We start from the raw sequence: 18,260 nt of genomic DNA, 5'->3' as shown, positions 1-18,260 counted from the left end.
GAAAAGCAGAATACAACAACAACAAAAAGCACATTGATGGAGAAAGAAAGTTTACCACTGTCACTGAAGGTTACCAGCCGCTCTTGAGATCTAATCAAGATCTCTTTTAGTTTTTATAGGAGTTAAAAAAGCATCCCAAGGGGCATCCCTTTTTTCCAAGTTGGACTTTAACGTGTGAAGCTTTGATTCAAAGGAAGGACCTTCTCCCTTTGCATTTAGACCTTGTGGTGTAGATATTTGAGGTTTTTCTTGTTTTGAACGGCGCACCTTCAAACAGACGTAAAACTTTGCTGTTTTGGTTCCAGTAGCTCACAGGGAGACTGTGTTAAATTTAGATCTGAAGATATTTGAGGCAAATATTGTGTCCCACGATAAACAAAAACAGGGAGAAGTACTGAGGCGTACCAACGAGTCAGGGCTAATGCACATTTCCATAAACAAAATTAGATGTTTGATTATACCTTTGTATTATCTTATATTCTGTATACTCGGTAACATGGATCCATAAACTCTGTTTATTGAATGGACAGAGCCACTTTGACATTGTCTACTCTTTTGTGAATTGGTTTTAAAGTTTGCTGTGTGGCAGTTGGCATCAGGAGGTTTTGTGTTAGGGGTGGATCTGAATGAAAGCCCGAGGGCACCATGCACATCCATGTGGTAGCGATCAAAACACTTTGTGAAAACACTTTGAGCCTTAATACACGTTAACAGGGGGATATGTGTAAATATTTCCCCTCTGCGCAATTGTCATGAATGGGAACTTAGCTATGGACGTAAAAAAAAATGTTCTGCAATGGTGTAAACTTGTTTATTGATGCTGTGAAACGGGCCACTTTCAGATGAGGCCTCCGGGGATTTACTCTATTGTGGTGTGGCTTTTCCAGCAGCTGTTTGAGGAGTTGTAGGGTTTTTTTTTATTTATTTTTTTTTATCCCACTTCAACACTGGCTTCATTTTTCAAAACTACAGAGGCACTTCCTTCTTGCCATCCAGCTGTACCTAGCTGCCACATCGTTTAAAATTAGTAATAAGTCATGCTTCACGCAGCCTAATCTGACACTTAGCAGTCAACACAGAGCCTGTGAGTTCAGCTTTTGATTGACACCTCACTGGCGCCAGGAGGAAGCTCTACATCTTGTCTACAAGCTCCAGACACCAGTGACAGTCAGAAGAAAGGGAGGGCCAACCCCTGTTCTTCTCTGTACACACTGAGCCAGTTGCTGTCTATCAGTCACTGATGCGTCCAATAATCACTAAAATTTCCAAAACAGGTGTAGATATGAGTGCATTACATAATATCCCCATTAAAAACATGAAGTCAAATCACTGCTGGTAGTTGTTCAAGTTTGATGGCATCTTAAATCTCACGAGGAGAAAATTGTTTCCTACCTTCTCCGGTGCTGCATGTTGCATCATTGAAGTGCTGTTCTAAAACGGCTGTCACAGAAGGATGAATGTTACTGGGAATGAGTAAAACTCATTAAAAACCATAAAGCAGCTCCACTAATCTTTATCAGGGATGCTTAGGTAAAAAACAATTTGTCTTCAAATAAAACTGCTGATTGTTGTACAATTCCTGACTCGTTGTGACTTCGACATTAAAAGCCAGCAGTTAAGCCATTCCTCCATCCATCCAGACCATTTTATAGCAGCATAACTGGGTTTAAGTCACAGCAGAAACACTTTTTCTGATGGGTTTTGCAGGTGCTTCCCAGGCAGCAGGACATCGTCATGTATTGGACGTTTCCTGCTTCTACCCCGAGGCCTCCATCAGCAGCAGTGGCTGACCTTAATTGGCAACATTGTTAGGGCTGCAGGTGTTGCTCCAAGATAATTTCAGGGCCTGAACTTGTTTACTTGTCTGAGGAAGGTAACATTTGAATGGTATAATATATTTTTTTTTTAAAAAGGAGTACCATATACCGTATATATATAGGAATGCAGCTTGAGTCAGAGTGCTGTGGTCATGGACATCTCCAGGTGTTGATGGAGTTAAGGAGTTTCATTACGGACATGCAATCGGCGGTTGCTTCCAAATATTATTATTTTAATAACATGCATGTTATTTGGTTATCTTTATTGGCTGTTAGTCCACGATAAGAGGGATTATGAGCAGTTATTTAACTCTGTACTGTGGACAACTGCTTGCTGAAGGAGGCCATGTTAAACAGAGTAGCTCTTGTTGGGGTGGTCTTAACTTGACATCTTTCCAGCCTCTTCAAAACCCACTGAAATTAATTACTAAAGTTTAAAATGATTTAGATGAGTCCATTAATGTGCATATGAATAAGTCGCCCTCATTTGGGCGTAAAAAGACCTCTGTTGTGTCTGCAGGCCTGATGAGGTCGGACCTCATCCAGTCAAGGTCTGCCACTAACAGATTCTAGCAAAAGAAGGAAGTTCCGTCTGTAAAGGGATGGTGATGTTATGATGTAGAGGGAAAAGTGTGGGGAGAACACGCTTGTGGCTTTGATTCGATCTGCCCACAAAGAACAGTTTCTCTTCCCAATATTTACTTCCTTTTAAAAAATATGGTGCAATATATGTGCAATAGTTTTTTTGTGAGGCAGAAATATTTCTGACAAAGAATCATTTCACACCTGATGTTGTTTGCACCTGTCTTTGGGCCCTTCTGATTTATATAAGCAGTAGTAAGGGATTTACATAAAGACACACTGGGACCCCTCACATATCTCTCAAAAATAGTTTTCTCACCATATCTCCGTAACTCTCTGTATCTCTTCCTGCAAGACTTTTCTTTAAAACAATTAAAAAACAGAATCTTGTCTTTGAGGAAGATGGACAAAAGCTTCTTTAGTCTTTGACAAATTATTGGGACTGCCGATACCGCTATTTCAAAAATAGCAGCAGATGATCATTCAAATGATTCTTCAAATTCAAACCTCTTAAGTATTTTGATACTTTATTAATGCCTTTGGGGAAAATCAGGGCTCTGGTTTAACCCAACCCTTCACTAGGAGCAATGGGCTGCCATTTCTCCAGCCCCTTGGGAGCAGTTGGGGGTTAAGGTCCTCGTACAGGAGCCCACAGTGGTTTCCATTACACTTTTGAAATAAACTGGTATATAGACAGATCTGATAAAATTGCTTTGTGAAAGTGTAAAAATGTTTTTTATGATATTTGGCAGTTTAGTGTTTCCATTAGAGGGTTTTCTTTGCTGTATTTGGGTTTTGCGCAAATCTATGGGAAATGGAAATTCGACTTCTGTTCCCTCTGAATTCCCAAACTCACTTATGTTCAGTCATTTACTGGTATTACTTTGCTGACTCTGCAACCCACTAAAAATAGATTGCAATCAATTTTGGGTGGGACCTAAACTTGATGAAAGACTAATGCAGTCGATCTGATACTTGGCGAGGATAACATTTCATCTTAGTGTAGAAATGTTGCAAAAAAAACAACAACAGTTACTGGCTAAGTGTATTGTGAATCGAGGGATAATTCATGATATTTATAGGTTTTTGAAGTGGAAAGTGTTGAGTTGAATTGAACAGGCTCAGATAAGGATTTACAACTGAAAAAAGAAAGACTATGTGCTATACAGCATATATGTATGTATGTATGTATGTATGTATGTATGTATGTATGTATGTATGTATGTATGTATGTATGTATGTATGTATGTATGTATGTATGTATGTATGTATGTATGTATGTATGTATGTATGTATGTATGTATGTATGTATGTATGTATGTATGTATATAGTATATATATATATATATATATATATATATATATATATATAAATATATATAATATATATATATAAATATATATATATATATATATATATATATACATTATAGATGCTTGAAGTTATTTTACTAATCATGATAAGAATCACAATTTCCGATCCAGTTTCAGATATTTAGAGAAAGAAGATAATTGTTTTGGAAGTAGAGTTAACAGGGGTTATGGACTGAGAATCTTGCCTCGTGGAGCTTCTTTTGAAATTAAGCATTATTATCCCAGAGGACTGAGGTTTAAATGAGCTGTGTTTATTTGGTACAATCTGATGTTTCCATATACAGTATTACACACTTTACAAACATCAAAAAAAGAAAAGCTCCAACAGCATGATGTAGGGGTATAGCATGTACGTTCGGGTATTCAATTTCTTGCTCTGGGCTGCAGTGCTATTTATCTACCTAAGTACATTGTTTTCATGCAAGTCTGTCAGGACCCAGAGCAGACATATCTCTAAAATATTTTCCCCTGTCAACTCAAACTCAGAAACCATATTTTCTTTACTCAAACTTAAATAAATTCCACAAACGTTGCAATTGGTGTCTTATCGGATCAATCAAGTTTACGTGCAAAGCAATATTCTTAGATTAGTCTGATTGAGACTTTTTTCTGATGACACACTGTAAACACAATTTCCTGATCACCTTAAACTAAATAAGGTCCTTTCAGTCTAAGCAATAACTGAATTAAGCTATGTGAAGCATGACAAACTCGCTGGCATTTGGTAGCCATATTTGTAAACGATCAGACTATTTTATTTTACACTACTTCATGTTATATCATCATAATTGAACTTTCTGGCACATACGAATAAGTTAAATCGGGGTTTGCATACACATCAGATAAATTAATTGTTGGATATCACCTATTTTATGTGATTTTTTTCTTTTTGTTTTTAAACAGGAGATGAATGCTAATTTTGATTATTCTATAAATCGACTCCAAAATGTAATCAGCCAAATCAGATAATCCATTGTGGAAAAAACAGCGATAACAGCCAAGTCATTGTTGTGCAGAACTTTGCCACGAACCAACTGTTTCAACAATTTTTCTATGCAGCAGAACATTTGAATTTTTCCTTGCAGCACTGCACCGTGGGGGTTTAGGCCTTGATTGGAGCATAAATACTGGTTTCCTTTACTGAACATTGCTTATTCCTTCCCCTGCTGTTGCAGTTGTTCTCGTAGCTGGTTGTTTGATGCAGGCCACAAAGCAGAACTCGGATCCCTGAATACCTCTCCCCAGTGGAACAATTGTGGCAGAGAGTTGATCTCACACCCTGGAGAGAAGTCCATCTCTGTCACCCACGGCTTATGGCATTCATGAAAAAAAGACAAAACATCTTTTGTCTCTGGTACATGGTCTCCCCCTCTGGAACTCTGCTTGTAGACTCATTAAATAGTCCCTTACGGCCAAAACACACTCCACTCTAAAAATCAATATACGCTTCTTTGTATTTTTCTCTTTCTCTCTCTGTCTCTGAACTAAGAGTGTGTGTGTTTTGATGGATTATTTCTTGCTATCATGAAGGAAAATGATGACGATCATATTGCACTCCCTTGGTAGGCATAGGTCCTTATTTCCCGAAGGAATACTGGTTTTCTGTAAGATCGTTGATCAATAAGTTACTATGGGTTGAAAGGGGATTGAGTATGTTGCAGCTCCTGTCAAATTCCCAATGCAGAAACGTGCAAATTTTACTGGACAACTGCTAACTTCCAGAAAGACGCTTTGCATGTCGAGGATGAGTTTTGGAAGAGTGATGGACTTTTTCATACTTTGATTCACAGTTTAATTGCATCAGGGGCTATCGATTGAGTTATTGAGCTCGTTTTAAATGAAAACACCACCTGATGCTACATCTTTGGTTGCAACTATGAGCCTCGTCCGGCTGTAATATTCTTGGTTCTCTGTGTGCTTAAGTAAAACATTTCTGATTTGTTGAATGACTTTCTTTGTTCTATATATAATTTTAAGCATTATGGCAGTGACAGAAATCACAGATAAAAGCAAGACAGCACAACATTTCTTTAGTAAAAACAAAGAAAAATTGAGGACAGGAAAGTGTTTAAGACATTAAAATTGAAGTGAAAAGGTGATTAATTCACTTCTAGCTGTGCCATAATGTCTTTCATCTCATTTGACTCATTTTGTGTGATCCTCTTACAACAACCCACCCAGTGATTCCTACTGTGAAGGTGTCTAATCAATCCCCCTCTAGTCTTGTTGTGTCTCCTTTCATTTACGTGTCATTCTCCCACAGTTTTTACCTCTTGTGTTTTTTCTCTCCCTGCTTCTCTTCTTTCCCTCAAAGACAGAGCAGGAGAGCAGTGGGAGAGTAACAAAGAGAGCTCAGAGATCTCAACTCCCCAAAAAATAATACATTATTTATATATATATATATATATATATATATATATATATATATATATATATATATATATATATATATATATATATATATATATATATAATATATAAAAGGGAAGCAAAACAGAGAGAGAAAGGATGTAAAGGCAGGGAATGAGAAAGTGGGATTCAGAAAGAACGACCCATAGAGGGAGGTCATGAGAAAAAAGGCAGAAAAGTGAAGAGGAGGCTGTAATCCCTGGCAGGATTTGGCTGGTTCTCAGCTGTATGTAGGGGGGGGGACTGCGTTGTAATCTTCTGCACAGCACTGAGGTGGGCAGAATTTCCCAGAATTCCCCTGCAGGGGGTGAAAACCACTGGTGTGATTAAAGGTGTATGTGCTTTTGTTTTCAAATTTACAGGGCTTGTATTTTGGGTTAACTGTGTCTCAGAGTCACATATGGCACCTTGTAAGAGGAAATGCGTGCTGGTATTATTGTGTCAGAGGTGGGCAACATGATGTCCTGGAAGCCCACATTCACGTAGTGAAAGCATAGAGTATAGGAAGAAGTGGACAAACATCCCTGTGACATCACCTGTAGACTTTCTGAGGAGTGCATTTGAAATCCTTTCCCCCCTCGTCCGGCATGGCACCATGTTGCAAATGAGCAGAACAAGCAGAGGTTAGGTTTCTGTTCACAGCTCAGAAGCTATGTACAAATGCCAAGACAACGCTAAGCGCTAAGCGGTAAAAGTGCTAACAGTTAGCCACGGGTTGTGCCGGCTGCCAATAAAATCCTTCCCCTCTTCTCCACTCACGTCTCTAATAATACCTACATTTATAGTTTTATATAAATGTACCTGATGTGGTACAGTTGTCATGGATGTGAACTTTTTGAATCAGGCTATAAATGTTTATTTCTGTTGCGAAGGTGGACATCTGAACGTGGGGGTCGGTGGAAAGTGTTTCACTTTTGGGCCTAGCCCCTAGTGGTCAGTCAATGAATTGCAGCTTTTCTTGCTTACGTTCAACTTGGAAGTTTGCATGTTTACTCTTGAGTTGAAGTCTCGGTGTCACAGTTTACACACCTTTGAATGATTGTTTCATAAGGTTGTTTGACATTGTTAGTCAAATGTTTTTTTTTATAGATAATACTCCTTTAAAAGACATTTTGAGGTTTTTTTTCCAACCTCAATCTTTAAATTCTTTAAAGCACTAATTCCAAATTTGGTTCTGCCATTAAAATGGCGACATCACAGACCTGGGACTGAAACATATTGGCGGTGTAATCATGAGCTGCAGCGCTTCTTCTGTAGGGACGTTAAATGGCAGTGTGGACTGTTTTCTCTGCCCTCCAGAATCATTAACAAAATGCAACTGTTCATTTTTATGTTGCTTTGTTTTCATGCTGAAGGGTACCCGGTCCACTGGCCGGATTTTGCCCATATGTGTTTTATTTAGATGTGCAAATGATGAAGAGGGAGGAGATGTAAGCAATCATCGACTGTTGAAATAAGTCGCTACAACTAAAGATGAACTATGAATGACATGAATAGGGCCTTTTGTTTTCTTAACTTTTTTGTGGAAAGTTAAATGTGTCCCTTAGATTGGGGGTGATGCAAAATCAACTAATATCTGAAGTGAAGGCTTTGGAAAAAAATTTCCAGGAAGGATGCAGGGACTATGGGACGTTCAAAGCACTATTTTCTTACATATTTCACAGATCTCAGTGGCTCTTGATTTCATTCTCCAAGTCCTGCTGATGGCTCTTATCAATGCTAACCACAAAACACTGTTTTCTTTTATAGACAGAAAAAATGATCTGCAGCTGGGATTTTTATATATATATATATATATATTGAGAGATACTGAAGTAGTTCTCAGAGAGAGATTCTTTTCGTAATCCAACAACAACCATTTCTCTGTCTCTATAGAGCTTCTTTGATGGCTGGGACTGCACAAAGAAGAAGGACAAAACCAAGGGGAGGCATGACACCTTGCTGGGATGTAAGTAATTGTTAAACATTAAATCCAATGCTTGAAGATAAACAGTGAATATATTTTACCTGACTTGTTTTCAACATTCTTTTGCTCTATTTAAAAAAAAAAAATAATACAATTATTTATCCGTCTCAGATGACCGACACAGGGTAAAGCTCCATCCTCTGCTGGGAGACCCCAACTCAGACTACATTAATGCCAACTACATTGATGTAAGTGTAGTTATGTTTTTTTCTGTCCCTGTTCCATATGAGATTCAAATCTGCTCAGGCTCTATCTCTCACACCCTGCAAAGCCGCAGTCCATCTCTCTCATTCCTGTAAGCCCACCAGTCTGCTGACCCACTTTCACCTGGAAGCTTTCATCCAATCAGACACCTTCCCCAGCAGTGTTTTACCAGATACCACCGTTGTCAGGTGCCACACCGGATCCCTGACCCGTCTGCCTCGGCTATCATTTTTATTAAAACAGAGTGGAATAAAAGCCTGTAATGCCTGTTGAGGAGATGAACCTTTATGGGAAATGCTACAGTGCAAATCCCCCTAAATTAAATAGACATCACTGATGTTATTTGAGGGCTGAATGAGCCAGGAGGAGACGATCCTTAACACTGCTCACCTTGCACTGCCACCAACATACTCACTGCTCATACAAAACACATGTACATGTTGATAATATGTCTATATGTCTTGTTCATGCGTGTTTTCATTCATAAAAGCTTATGAGGCCAGGTTAATTCCAAGAAAAATGTGTAGATGGTTACATGAGCTAAAAAATCTAATCAATATTTTGAGTGGGGGAAAAAAACAACCATCATATTTCGAATTGAGACCTTTAATATGGATCCGCCTGGAAATACTGTGTCAGTCATAGCCAACAGTTGTTGCTTTTTTTTTTTGAGTTATGTCAATGCAAGTCTAGCAGTCTTAGACAATTTCTTTATCTCTCAAGATTTATTTTGCTCATCTCTCATGGGGACTACTGCAAAGTAAATATAGGAAGCTGTAAGATGTTGAGACAGACTGCCGTACTTCCTTTTCTGTTTGCAGTTGATAAAGAAGTATGTAGTTTGAACAAAGAGCTGTATTTTTCAGTAAATAACAATAACTAGCTACAAATATTGATTTAATCTCGGATGGATATAAGGCTCCTTTTTAAGTGCTGGAATTACTGTATATAAATACAGTTATAATGATTTGGATTATAAAGGGATTAAATTGGAATATAATTGCATTATAATGGGATTAAATTGGACTGTATTCAAATGCACTTGTACTTAACTTGTTTACTGCTTCTGTGATGCCCTGGGATGACTTTTGTCATGAATAAGCATCTTAATAAATGAACTAAACTGAACTGAGATGAATCAGGATGGTGTTAGAGAGGTCCTTACAATAAGAGGACAGTAAAAACCTGACCTGTCGTCAGGATGTAATAACTCTGAGATTTTCCTTTTATGTTTTGAGCCCAGAAGTGCACGCAATAGTGGGAAAACTCCACTCAGCAGCTCCTGCATACTCAATAACGTTTCTCTCTGACAACCCTGCAGAAACGTAACTACATAGCGCCAGTGCAACGAATTTGGAGCAGCTTGCGGTTATTTCACAAGAGGTTTAAATGGGGCTGGGCTTTCTGAACAGAGTTGAGAGGTTAAAGGTTTTTCCTTTCTTGTTCGCTGTGTTGTGTTGTATGCTGGTTGAGAAAGTGCAGGACCTTGGCCGTATTTAACCGCTCATATTGCACACTTTGGTCTGCATCTAAGAGATTAAAGGTCTCTCTGACAGTTCACATATGGCCGTCCAGTTATAAATAAACACTTGTAGACCCATCGATTTAACTCAAATTGATCAACTGTGTTAGCTTTGTCAGCTTCACACCATTAAAGGGGACCTATTATGAAGAACACGTTTTTTCTTGCTACACATATATAAAGTGGTCTCCCCTCAGCCTGCCAACTCAGAGAAGGAGGAAAGCAACCAAATTCTGCAGTATCTACAGTGCAAACCACGCCCACAACATAACACCGGGTCCTAACTGCATGCGAGTGTCCAACTATCACGTAGCACTGCGTGACATCGGACGCTCTCTGTCCATCTCCCTCCAGCCAGCTGCCACTTTATTGAGGTTTTTGTAGTGAAATGAGGAGGAATCATAGAGATAACTTCTCATTTCAACTAACTGGATCGAAAGTTACGCCTGTAACTACGGTTCTATGAGTCCCGGATGACCGCCAGGCGGTGCTGTAAGCACTGGATATCTCCCCCTCGCGCATGCGCATGTCGAGTACAATACCAACAATGTCACGTCACCCGTGACCCCTGCATGACCCCCGGAAGGGTATATCTTCCGGCGTCAGCATGGGATCTTCTCCTAGAATCTTCTCGCGAGAGCACGAGGATTCGGAGTGACCGGCAGGCCTGGCGGTCATCCGGGACTCATAGAACCGTAGTTACAGGGGTAACTTTCGTTCTATTTCGTCCCTACTGACCGCCAGGCGGTGCTGTAAGCACTGGATGACGAATACCAACAATGTCACATAGAATCCCGGTCACATACCTCACTGATCAGGGGCAGAAGGACCCGGGAGTAGAACCACGCCCAATGGTTGGGGAGTGGCGACATTGATCCGGTAAAACCTGGAGAACGTGTCTGGCGACGTCCACGAAGTCGCGGTGCAGATGTCCTCCAGAGGCACCCCCTGCAGGGCAGCCAAGAAGCTGCAACGCTTCTGGCCGAGTGGCACCTTACCCCCACTGGTAAGGGGCGGCCACTGGCCCTGTGGGCGCGCTCGACGGTGTCCACCACCCAGTGGGACGGCGCTGTCCAGAAACAGCACGCCCCCTGTTGGGGCCACCATGGCAGAGAACAAGCTGCTCCGACCGTCGCACAGGCGCGGTAGCATAAGCAGCAAGGGCCCGTACGGGGCACAAAGGGCTCGGCCCACTCTCTGCAGGACCTAGGGCAGGAACGCCACGTTCGGCCACAACATAGCCCCTGAGCTGACTGACAGGGCATGTAACTCATCGACTCGCCGATGTCATGGCGAGGAGAAAAGCTATCTCCATAGAGAGCCACTTCAGGCCCACCCGGGCCAAGGGCCCAAAAGGGTGGAGAAGAGAGGGCACCTAGCACCATGGGCAGGTCCCACACTGCTCGGGGGTTTATATTCACGTATATGTTCTGGTTCTCTGGAAAGCGTCTAGAGACAACATCTGTTGTATTAGACGCTATATAAATAAAATCGAATGGAACCAAAAACTGGGGCCTTTGGGCCCCTCGGGGGGGTGGGGGGGCGTAGCCTCAGAGCCCCCCTGAGAAAGAGAAACCAGCCGGTGGCACCCCACGGTGGCATTCTCAACCAGGGCATGTTGCGATGAAATGACCGCCACATGCACCCTTAAAGTGGACTGAGCACGGCCACCATCCAGGAGGGACCGAAAGGAACCCCAGGATCGTGGCCACGGGGCAAAGAACAGGGTCCTCTGCCCCGTCTGCACACCAGGCAGAGAATCTCCCCCACTCGCACTCATACCAGAGGCGGGTGGGAGGCACATGGGCATTCAAGATGCCAGCCCTGACGGGTTCAGGACAGCTTGACAACAATGGGTCGGGTGCCGCAGCGGCCAGACTCAGAGCCAAAAACGACGGGGTCGGGGTGCAAAACCTGAATCCCCGGCTGGAAAAGACGGTCCCTCTGGGGGGCGTCATGTCGTGTCGCAGCAGAGCCTCCGCAGCAGTGGAAACTACGTTTCCCCGGTCGGAAGGGGGCCACCAAGAGGAGCCCGTGAGCCCTCTGGAGGACCCTCTGCAAAAGGCGGCTTGCGCCGGGAGAGGAAGTCCGTCACCCGGTTCCTGTCTCCAGGCAGGAACATCGCCCGAAGGCCGGGCAGGCGAGGAGCTGTCCACGCTAGGAGGCCCCGGGACACCTGCAGCAGCTGTGCAGAGTCGGGGCCCCCTCTGGTGGCCGATCAAGGAACAGTGGACACACTGTCTGACTGACCCGGCACGTGCCCCCCCCCACAGGAGTTGCAAAAAAAAAATGTTAGTGTGAAGTGCAGAGCCCAGAGCTCCAGCACGTTGATGCGGCGCGTGCGGACCCGGGAGGACCACTGATGACAGCCTCCCGGCAGGGAGGGGACAGCATCTAAGGGCACACCCCTCAGCCGGAATGTCCCGTCTTTCCAGGGTGCAAGGGTATTGACACACACCTGCGAAACCCTGACCAGCCTGCGCCTGTGCGTCTTGCCATCCAGGCGAGGGCTGCACATTGCAGGGGGCGTAGCGCCAGCAGGCCCAAAGGTATAAGAGGGGCAAGGGTTGCCACCACGCACCTGGTGAAAAAATCCTCGGTGACAGGGAGGGTCCGCACAGGAGCACCCTGAACCGACAACGGTGGCCCCGGTAGGCGAACCCCCGGAACCACCGGTGACGTGCCGCGACCGGCACGTGAAACAAGCGCCCTGTAGGTCCACAGTTGCAAACCACTTCCTCCTGACCAACGCAGAGCATCTGCTGTGGTCAAGCCTCCGGAAGGGCAGGACCTTCACGTATTCGTCGAGGTCCCTCAGGGCCAAGATGGGACGACGTCCGTCGTCTCTCTTGCTGACGAGAAAGTAGCTCAAGTAGAACCCCCAGGCCGCGGCGGGGGGTCCACCGGCATGATGGTGCTATGATGGGCCAGAATGTTTGCCGGGTCTCTGACGATGGTCATCTCAACCCGGCTGGAGGTAGGAGGCCGGTGTCGGAACTGCAATACGTACCCCTGGGCTAGGGTTGAAACCACCCGGGCCCCGATGAGCAGGCAGCCCAGTAACTGAGCTGCTGCCGGGAAAAGCAGCCGACGACCGGCCCCATGGCCCTAGCGTCGTCTCCCCCGGCCTCTGGACGTGCCGGGGGGGCGATGGTCGAGGTCAACACCCAGACTCTGCCGGGGCGGTCCGCGCACAGGGGGGCGAAAGCCCCCGGCAGGCTGTCCAACGGGCCATTGGGAGCTGCGCCGGCTCCCGTGGGCAGGTGGTTGGGGGCGACGTCCAGGGGCGGACGAAGGACCCCTCGGTGTACTGGAAGCGGGCGCCCTCCTGTGAAGGTGCACCAGTCGCTGCCTGGTCTCATCGGCCAGGGCGGTGCGGTCCAGAGCTTCCAGGGCAGTTGCCCCAAACAGCTCCCCCGGTTCTGCCGGTGCCTGACGAAGAGCCCTGCGAGCAGTCTCTGTCAGGGGTGACTGCGCCAGCCAGACATGACGGCGTGTGTGCACCAGGGTGGACATCAGCCGCCCCAGCTCCCTCGTCTGGGAGGCAAAAGCCTGTAGGGACACATCACACAAGTCCCGTGTGGAACCGTCCACCTGTGCACCCTGCAGGGAGGTGGAGAGAGCCAGTAGCAGATGAGAAAGGGTGTTCCCCAGCCGGCCGATGCGCGCCGCTGTGTCATAAGCCTTACAAATATGCCCATCAGTAACCCTACACTGGGTAGAGGGGCACTTGGGATCTGGCTTCAGAGCCTCATCAGGAGCCACTATCAGCGCTGCAATGGAGGGCTCGATGGGGGGCATGTGGTGGAGACCAGCCACTGCCGCGTCCTCCATCGCCGTCAGAGCGCGGTCATCAGCTGTCAGCCTGGAGAGGGCTGTGACATCTCTCCAGCATGAGTGCAGCTCCCTCAAAAAATCCGACGACGGCGGAATGGTGAATTCCACCGGAGAAGGATTGCGCCTGTGGAAGGCGCTAGAGGCCACCTCCGCACGCGGTGCATCCAGCTGCAAGTGTGCCAGGGCAGTGCGGATCACGCTCTCCACGGAGGAACAAGCCGTCCCCTCCCGAGAGCTCTGGGCAGATGAGTGCGAGGAGAACCCCGAGCGCTGTGAGGCCGGGTCCCCTGATAGCACGTTGAAGTGGCTCGCCGAGGCTGCAATGGAGATGGCGTCCTCTGGCAGCGGCGGTGGCGACCCCAGAGCAAACTCTGGCATGGCAGGTTCCACCTGGCCAGTACCAGGTTGCAGATTGAGGAGGAGCGCCTTCATCTGCTCCATGTCGGCAGCCAAGCGATCCACCTTCGAGGAGAGCTGGCTCGTCATCCGCCGTCGTTTGGGGGCCCCCACCACTCTCTTTGCCGATCGCTTCAGAGAAGACTGCGGCTGGGATGAGGGGAGGCTGGCCGACGGCCCCGGCTGCTCAGGGCCCAGGCATGACACGCAGAGGTCCTGGTCAACCGCAGGATCCAGGGCGGCCATGCACCCTGAGCATGAACGCTCCATCACAGCGACCGGTGGGAGAGGGAGCGGACACGCTGCCGTCGCCACGGATGTGCTGGCAGGAGAGAGGAGCGGACACGCTGCGTCACCACGTAGGTGTCAGTGGGAGAGGGGAGCGGAAACGCTGCCGTCACCACAGCGAGCACGCTGCCGTCACCACCAATATGCAGGCGGGAGAGGGGAGGGCCACGCTACCGTCAGCACAGATGTGTCAGTGGGAGAGGGGAGCGGAAACGCTGCCGTCACCACAGCGAGCACGCTGCCGTCACCACCGATATGCAGGTGGGAGAGGGGAGGGCCACGCTGCCGTCAATACGGGTGTGTCAGTGGGAGAGGGGAGCGGAAACGCTGCCGTCACCACAGCGAGCACGCTGCCGTCACCACCGATGTGCAGGTGGGAGAGGGGAGGGCCACGCTGCCGTCACCACGGCTATGAGAAAAGGCACAAAAAAAAAAGGCGTCTTTACTCAAAAGGAAGAGAACAATCCTCTCCTTTTTCTTTTCCTTTTTTTTTTTTTTTTTTAAGAAAAAATAATTGCAAGGAAAAAAACAATGTTGTCACATTAATAAAGTGGGAGAGGGAGCAAAACGCTGCCGTCACCACAAATGTGCCGGTGGGAGAGGGCGTGGCCTTCACCACGGCTGTAAGAAGGACAAAAAAAGGTGTTCTTTTTTTTTTTCAAAGAAAAAAATAATCCCTTTCTGTCTTCTTTTTTTTTTTTTTTTCCCGCAGAAAAAATAACTGCACAGAATGTTCAGGTGTCGGGCGCAGCCAACAGCTTACCTTCTGTCAGCTGGGCCAGGGGGGCGGGGCGGGGAGACGCCGCCGCCGCCGCAACGAACACCAATAAATACCAATAAATACCGCGCGGCCACAGCCTCTTGGAGGACGACAGAGATCGTTACTCCTACCTTACGGCACGAAGCTGCACGGGGGCCGGCGGTTTTAGGGAGGAAAGGAAGAAGCTTTTAACCAGCCTTCTATTTCCGTCCTGTACTTCAGCGCGACGCGAGAAGAATAAGGAGAAGATCCCATGCTGACGCCGGAAGATATACCCTTCCGGGGGTCATGCAGGGGTCACGGGTGACGTGACATTGTTGGTATTGTACTCGACATGCGCATGCGCGAGGGGGAGATATCCAGTGCTTACAGCACCGCCTGGCGGTCAGTAGGGACGAAATAGAACAGCCGTTCCTCATCCATGTTTCCTACAGCGCTTTCAACCGGCTTTCAATGCGAGCGACAGGAAGAAAATAGAAGCAGGGCGTCCGACAAATGTTCAGCTCAAAACGGTGCGCCGCGTCGCTCGCGCAGGTTAGGACAGTCCAATAGAAAATAAAGCAATGGAATTGATTTTGTCGCTGACCCTCGCTCGCATCACATGCAGTTATGACACGGTAACTCGGAGCTTCTGCCATTTTTTCGTAGCGGTGTATCGCATCATTCAGGCAGCCAATCAGCACAGTGCCTCATTATCATAGCCTCCCCGTCCACTCAGAATCCCTCATATACCCCTTTTACACCAAGCTGGTTCCAGGGCTGGTGCTAGTGCTGGTGCTAGAGCCGGTTTGCAGATGGTTCTAAGTAAGAACCGTTTGCTTTTACACAAGCTGGTGTTGGCCTGCAGCTGGCCAGAGAGCCATGTCATCACGTTACTGTATACGTCACCACCAATCCACCTCGTTTTCATCCCTACCCTGATCAGGAAGCTGAGAGCCAAAAGCTGTTTTAATTCCTGCTGTAGCGCTGTTAATATGGCACTTTATTAAGTTTTAATATTTTTTCAGGCTTAAAAGTAACCTTTAAGATCCCCTACCTGGGCTCAGTTTATCCAAATAACGCCTGTTAAGAAATTTGACTCGAGAGCCGGCAGCCCCGGGGCACAGCAGCTCCTCAGCCGGCTCAACCTGCGCCGTCTTCCCGGGGGAGAAACCTGCAGCTTTGTTGAGAATTACGCTGGATGAAATAAATCATTTAGGAAGATAAATGTTGGTTTAATAGATGAAATCTATCAGTTGTAGCTACGCCTGTTAAGAAATTACGGCGCGCGTCACCGCGTACATTGACGCAGAGCCTACGGCGTAGGTTACGTAACCTACGCCGTAGGCTCTGCATTGATGTACGCAGAACCAGAACTGCAGGCTGGGAGCGGGCTGGGAGCGGGCTGGGACGCGTCCCCACGGGCCGGGAACCCGCCGATGGAGCGGCAGCCTCGCGTCCAAGCATCCCAGGGCTGGAACGCTTCCCAGCGGGCTCGGACGCGAGGCTGCCGCTCCATCGGCGGGCTCCGTGCCCGCCGATGGAGCGGCAGCTACTGTTGATGGATTGTACCGTAGACCACTGCTGCTTCTGTTTTACATCCATTATTAAATAAATGGATGTAATAATAAAAGAGTCTGCTAACTTAATCGCCGTCTTCAACGCTCCGTTGTTTAAAAACGGCGCTCTTCCGTGTTTATTCTGCTTTGGTTGTTCAGTAACACCGTCCCCAGCCCCGCCCCCCGACGTAAAGCGGTTCTTACCCTGGCCCAGCAGCTCAAAGGGGCTGGTGTAGCACCAGTTTTGAGAGCCAGGAGCCGGTGCTTAGGCTGTGTAAAACCAAAGAACTGGTGCTAAGTCTGGCTCTAGCCCAGAACCAGCCCTGGAACCAGCTTGGTGTAAAAGGGGTAATAGAGAAGGAGGTTAGAGAATGGGAAGATAAAGACATGGCTCAGAGGCTGAATTTCTAATTTATTTAGCAAAAAAACAACAAACAACAACAAAGCTTGTTTTTAGGACATTCAAGGCCTGTTTAAAATAGGTATTAGATGCCATAATAGGTCCCCTTTAAGTAGTAACTTAAGCACGTATTTATGAAAGAAGAAGAAAAAGAAGATTTGATTGTCATACCTTACCCAGGTCTATGGCAAACAGTGTTTAAACTTTCCACATGTATTGGACTCCAAACCTAATTGTACACATACTGTATATCAATGAGAAAGCACTGTGTGTGTTGCCTTCAAATCCAGCCGGATTTATTTAAGAGAACTGGTTTCAGTTCTCAGTGGTCAGCGCTTCATAGATAAAAAGAAAACAAGACAGAGCTTTGATCTGTGCCTCGTCCTGAATTTTCATCACGAAAAATAGGAAAAACTTTGAAACATCTTAAAAATCTTTTGCAGATGTGAAAAGTATGCAGCTTAAGAAGAAGGGTTGAAAACTCTGAGTCGGTCATGTGAGTCCTGGGTCTGCAATGGGCTGGAGCAGGGCTGTGTATGAAGGAGCGGCATAAATATACTGGACAAATACACGGTGCCTGTGCAGCTGAGTAAAAAACTGTTCACTACCCGTGTGCTTCACTGCCGGCCCAAACGGTTTACATCATAACAAAGCCGTAAAAATGAAATGTAGTTTCCTTGGTGCTGTGGAGGTTTTACAAATATGAAACCACATAAATTAAAAATGGACATTATGCAAAAGAGTAATAAAATCAGTCCTTTTCACAAATGGAAGACCTACAGTAACTATAAACTGTATAATATAATAATATAATAAGCATAAAAATGTTGCTTGTGGTTTAGAGAACCTATTTGAGCATTTCAGTGGGGAAACTTCTTATAGCCCCCCCAGCCGTGATAATGAAGTAGAATTGTTAAGTTAGGTTTTAATTTAGAAACTCCAGTGTGTTTTTCCTTCGATATTTGGCTTCTGTAAGCGTGGCGTTTCTTTCTTTTCTTCATCAAATGCTGAATCAGACAACAAAGCTGAGTGGAGGTGTAACATCCAGCCGTCTTCACAAGATTTATTAGTAGTTTTGAAAGTTTTCAATACTCTTAAAGTAAAGTTCAGAACTTATTTTTAATCAGGTGCTATTTTCCCTTGTGCTTTGGGGTAAATTATTGATGG

At 45.9% G+C, this 18,260-nt stretch overlaps 1 protein-coding gene across 4 annotated transcripts in view; it reads left to right on the top strand.

Annotated features, from left to right (window-relative positions):
• LOC133427993 (receptor-type tyrosine-protein phosphatase U) overlaps positions 1-18,260 on the top strand; it is a 204,346-nt gene that overhangs the window by 165,337 nt on the left and 20,749 nt on the right. For all 4 annotated transcript variants that reach the window (XM_061716517.1, XM_061716516.1, XM_061716515.1 and 1 more), the window contains 2 exons: positions 8,058-8,130; positions 8,260-8,336. In XM_061716517.1, coding sequence (XP_061572501.1) covers positions 8,058-8,130; positions 8,260-8,336 — 150 coding nt within the window. The remainder of the gene's footprint in view (positions 1-8,057; positions 8,131-8,259; positions 8,337-18,260) is intronic.

Source organism: Cololabis saira, chromosome 3 (assembly GCF_033807715.1).
Source record: "Cololabis saira isolate AMF1-May2022 chromosome 3, fColSai1.1, whole genome shotgun sequence".
NCBI lineage: Eukaryota > Metazoa > Chordata > Actinopteri > Beloniformes > Belonidae > Cololabis > Cololabis saira.
Note: the sequence above shows the minus strand (reverse complement) of the source record. Positions and strands in the feature narration are given on the sequence as shown.